The following is a 5112-nucleotide window of genomic DNA, read 5'->3' on the forward strand; positions in this document are numbered from 1 at the left end:
ATTCACTCATTCAAAGTGAGTAGGTAGCCTGAATGTTCCGAGATTCAAATTTCAAATAGTGGGTGAAACAATTAGTCCTAGTGATCCTAAGAAAAGTCAAAAGGTCTATTTAAAGAATCAAGTACGTTAATGAACTCTCTCGAATAATTTGGCTCTATGAAAATTCATATTATTATTGACTTAGGTATCGGAAGTGCCCCATCAAACCCCTCAAGCCACCTTACTCTTTGGTTGCAGGAGATCTAGAGTGCGTAGCAGTAAAACACATTCTTAACATAACGTATTATATAAAGTTATATTAATTTGTATATTTACTTTTGAGAAATGATTTGTATAAGTTTTAAATAGACAAATATCGTGCAATACTTTATAAAAAAATGGATCTCATATTGAAAAAGTGTAAAAAAAAATCTTTATTTTTTAGTGGATCTATTCTTTTACAAAAGACCTCTATCAAATTTATCTCTTTAGAACTTGCAAATAGGATTCCTCGTTTACTTTCGAGTCTACGACTTCACCTTCCCAACGTCAAAAACCCCACGTACGAATTAATCACACGCTAGTGCTACTGCTCGATACGTATTGCATGAACTCCATATCGGTCTCAAGCCCTTCCATCGTTCCGGCCGCCAAAACCACCTCCAGATCCACGCTTCCGTTGCCTTCTCTCCCCGGAAACGCCGATATTTTTCCGTCGAATTTGTTCGCCGCCCCACTCCGCACCGCCAATGGTCGGCCCCACCCGAAGTCATTGTCATACATCGGGAATCTCGGCGAGCTCCCCATGGTCATCGATGCACCGTCGAAGTTCCCGAGCGGGAACACACTTGGCTCCCTTTCCCAATTCGCTATGCCCCGGCGCACCGTGGCGTCGTCATGCGCAACCACGTTCCGGTGCAGGAGATCGGCGCACCATCTTAGATCCCTTGAAAGAAGCTCCCCAGCCGTAGCTACAGTGGGGATGCTCTGTATGGAGTTGCCGAAATAGAATGGGTCCAGCCGTGGCTCGATCCGGTGGCGGCAGTTCACGGCCATCCGGAATGTCGTCGTTTTGCTGGCCGTCAACTTCCTCGAACGTGTCACCGAACGCCAAAGTTGAGCACAAAGCGACTGGAACGACGATATCGCCGTCGTTCGGTTCGAGACGTTGTTCCTCAGCCAATCCTCGAGGACAGATGTTATTTTACCGTTAGATGCATCGTTATCCTCATTAACGGTTTGCCAACCGTCATTACATTGCCTTCCAAGTAACTCCACCGCGGACTGATCGACAACACTGTTACCCACCACAGTCAGCAATTGGTTATAGTCATTAGCTCTAAGTTTTAGCTTCAGAATCGCCTCCCTGCTGAAGTGAAAGATTCTCTCACGTAACGCCACGTCACCAGAGAAGGTCACCTTCGGGCCGCCGGGCGGGAATTTGAGCACCGCCGGCGAATTGAAAATGGTGTTTCGGCAAAAGCATGGAGCTTTGGATATCCTCTTCGCTCCTCTGCAAATCTCGGCGAATGTGTTGAAGAAGTGCCAGAAGGAGGTCCCGTCCGCGACGGCGTGGTTGACGGTGCAGCTGATGAAAAGGGCATCGTTTAGCTCGGTGACCTGAACGGCAGCTAAGGGCTTGAAGTGGCCGGAGTAGCTGATTGTTCTGTCAAAGGGAAAGAACTCTTTGAAACAGTCAGGGACGTAATCTGGAGAGAGAAGGTAGTGAATGGAGAGATGTTTGGCTTTGGCGTGGATGAAGTCGACGCCCTCATCGTTGCAGACGATGTGGATGTGGCCATCAGGGTCGGTGGAGAGACGGCCAGCGAGGGCGGGGAAGTGGGTGAGACTGAGAGACAAAGAGCGTTTGAGAAAGCAGAGGAGATGGTCGATGGAGTAGGGTGGGCGGGACAGGAGGATACCCTTTTGGATGTACTGACATGAGAGCATGGGCAGGTCGGAGACTGATAGCTTTAGCGGTTTCAGGTCTGATTTTCGTTCTGGAAAAATGGTGGATTTGGCAACAACATTGACTACCGAAGACGAAGAAGAAGGCATCTTAATTTGAGAGTTTGTATTAGGAATTTTGGCTTTGGTGGGTGTTGTGTGAGTTTATTGGGGGTGAGAATACGTATACGAATCAGTTAGAGTTAAAATAGAGGATCGATCAGGGAAAGATCATGAGAATTTGAGTTCCGGATTCATGCACTGAAACTGAAGCTGCTACGTGCATTCGTAGCATGCTAAGGGGAGCAAGATCAGCATTATATATATATATAGCATTTCTGATTCCAGTAATTACGTTTATGTCTCTGCAACTTGCTATTTTACATTGGCAGTTTTGGAAATTCAACCTGAACTTGATATTTTTGGAAATTCAATCGTATCTTTTTTCTCATTACCCACAAGATGATGAGAGGTTGATGAGAATTGAAATGATAAATAATATTATTTAATAAAATTTTAATTAAAAATTAATAGTAGAAATGAAACTCACACAGCACATTTTATAACTTATTTTATAACATATATTTTAAAATAAGAATATTTTTCTAAAATAATATTATTTTTATAAAATATTTTATTAAATTACTATTTATTTTGAAATATAGTTGTTTAATATATTATAAAAAAAGATGCGTGTTTATCATTTTTCTTGATGGGAATCCCACTAGCTAGCAAGTTGCGAGGGCCAGTTTTCAATTGCTACATGTGCTATAAATAAAATCCAGCTGCTTCTGGGAAAGGCCGGTACTGTTCTACCAATAATCCTACTAACTTTACTAGTTCTAGGCTTATAGTCCCCCATTGCCAAGATAGTTCCTACGAGCCCAACTCTTTTGACTCCATATAACATTATAAACATTAATATAAACGTGGGACACATTTAATTGGATCTTCCTTTTTTTTTTTTTTTTTTCTTATAAATCATATTTACAATTACTACTAATTCCCAGTTAATAGAAAACTACAATCGAAAATTAATTTAGTTATCAATGAAATATTAATAGATGAAATAAATTGTGATGATTTATGAATAATAATAAAATTATTAATTAAAATTAAATAAAATAAAATGAGTCTCACCTCTATATCCAAATAGGTCCTTCATAATTAAAGTATGCATATAATACTTAATTAGAGTACATGAATGTTGGTTCTGACAAATGTCTTTTTCCATGTCAACATTAACGTCCACAGGAAGTCTTTCCATAAAAATTAATTAATAAATAAATGAAATTGGTGAAAATTACAATACCTACAATTTCATATTAATTATAATATATATATATATCTACTCTATCATAATAAGTAGTTATTTAACTATAAATAGTAACTTTTGTTGTTTTTCATTAAGTCTATTAAGTTATGTTTTACTAAAAGGTTATTAAATTTTTTTTTTATTTAACGTGTAGCTCTATTATAGAATTTAATGAAAGATTATGTTTTATCAAAAAGTCCTTAATAGCCCACTACGCACATGAATTGACGTCTCTTTTTCATGTCATTTTTATTCTAACAGTTTACTCATTTTCCTTTCTTTTTGTTTCAATTTTTTTTAATAAAAAATTAATAATATTTTATTATTATATAGAGAGTAAATAGATAATCCAATATGGATGCAGACCAATACTCATATTTTGCTAAAATTTAGATTTTTTTAATCTTGATTTTATGTCTTCCTTTAACCTTGTATTTTATTTTCCCAAACAAAGAAGCTACTGACTTTTTCACTTTTTTTTATTTATTTAAATATTTTGTCAGGTGCACCCTAGGGCTAATGCACCCGGGACTATTCCCTAGTATTATGTCAGATGCACTATAGGTTAACGCCCACGTTTCTACCCCACCAGCTACTCTCGATGATAAACTGGACAAAGGTGAGGCTGACTTTCTCTGAGGTTTTCTTAACCTTGCCCTGAGAGGGGTTTTTGTGCCGTGGTCCCTTTTGAAGACATTGTTGAGCCATCTTAGTCCATTCCCATCGAGTTATTGGCTGACGCCTTTGTCGCCAGAGCTTGCACCATGACAAGTGTGAGTCTCGACCGTAGTACAGACAGCCTGAGCCATCCTTTTGTGGTCAAACTCAACAATGACAAGATCTCGATACCTTCCCTGCCCTTCAACTATCTCAGCCGCCCTTCAGCTAGACCTCTGAGCTTGAGGTTGCCTCATTTTTCTCCCAAGAGGACCCACACTTGAGGCTCACTCAAGAGGAGGGAGAGAACGTTGTGCCCGAGCCAAAGATGGCGCAAGGATCCCTTGACTTGGGGGGATCCTCTAGCGGGCAGAACATACAACCTGAGAGCTAGGGTGTTGATGGGTTGCCAGAACCTACCTTTATGGAGACAACAGCTCCTGAGGCCACAAACATCAATTGGGGAATGACTAACCCAGAAGGTGAAGTGGCTAGGGACATCCCTTTGAGGGCGTTCGAGGAGGCATCAGATTCCAGGCCTGCTTTGGGTGGAGGGTAGGTTATTGTGGGAAGTTCTAGTGGTACCGTCCCTTCTCGGGTGTCCACCCCAAGGGTCCTTGACCCTTCCTAGCAATTAGGTGGAGTGGGCCCACCGATGACCCCTGAGGATGGCCACCTTGGGAGAACGGGCCCTAATTTTGATAGTCTGCGGGCCGTGGCCGTTGAACGTGAGGCGAAAAAGTTGAGGGGACTATTTTTGCAGGAATTTGAGTGAGATATAGTCTAACGTCTCCCGGTTGGTTTTTATTTGCTTTTGTTCTTAAAATTGTGTGTTTTCAAGGGAGCTAACCAGTTGGCAGCCCTGATCATGGAGGAAAGAGGAGAGCTTGAGGAAGATATTTGGGCGTTCAGAGCTCTCGTCCTCCTTGCTCGCCTGGAGGTTTGCAAAGCGACATAAGAGGCAGAGGAGGCAACCCGCAAAAAAGACATTGTGGTGGAGACTATAGCTGAGCTACTGGCCAACCGCAAGTGTCGAAAGTGCAAGTTGGCGAAGCTTCGCCAGGAGGTGGCCTTCATTAAGACAACTTGGCCAAGTCACAGGACGAGGTGCAGCCTAGAGGCCAAGCTCTTGAAGGAGGAAAGAGACTGGTTTCAGAACCTGCTGGACCAACGCGAAAGGGAGCTAAAGGAAGCTAGGGGATTGCTCGACAGCG

At 41.7% G+C, this 5112-nt stretch overlaps 1 protein-coding gene across 1 annotated transcript; it reads right to left on the reverse strand.

Annotated features, from left to right (window-relative positions):
* Positions 1 to 389: 389 nt before the first annotated feature.
* LOC108995104 (BAHD acyltransferase DCR-like) lies at positions 390 to 2198 on the reverse strand. Its single transcript, XM_018970605.2, has one exon. The coding sequence runs from the start codon at positions 2035 to 2037 to the stop codon at positions 553 to 555; it is 1485 nt and encodes a 494-aa protein (XP_018826150.2). The 5' UTR covers positions 2038 to 2198; the 3' UTR covers positions 390 to 552.
* Between the last annotated feature and the right edge of the window lie 2914 nt (positions 2199 to 5112).

This window comes from Juglans regia, unplaced genomic scaffold, assembly GCF_001411555.2.
Source record: "Juglans regia cultivar Chandler unplaced genomic scaffold, Walnut 2.0 Scaffold_211, whole genome shotgun sequence".
NCBI classification, from domain to species: domain Eukaryota; kingdom Viridiplantae; phylum Streptophyta; class Magnoliopsida; order Fagales; family Juglandaceae; genus Juglans; species Juglans regia.

Coding starts and splice junctions, on each gene's coding strand:
- LOC108995104 (XM_018970605.2), bottom strand. CDS start 2,037: ATGCCTTCTTCTTCGTCTTCGGTAGTCAATGTTGTTGCCAAATCCACC.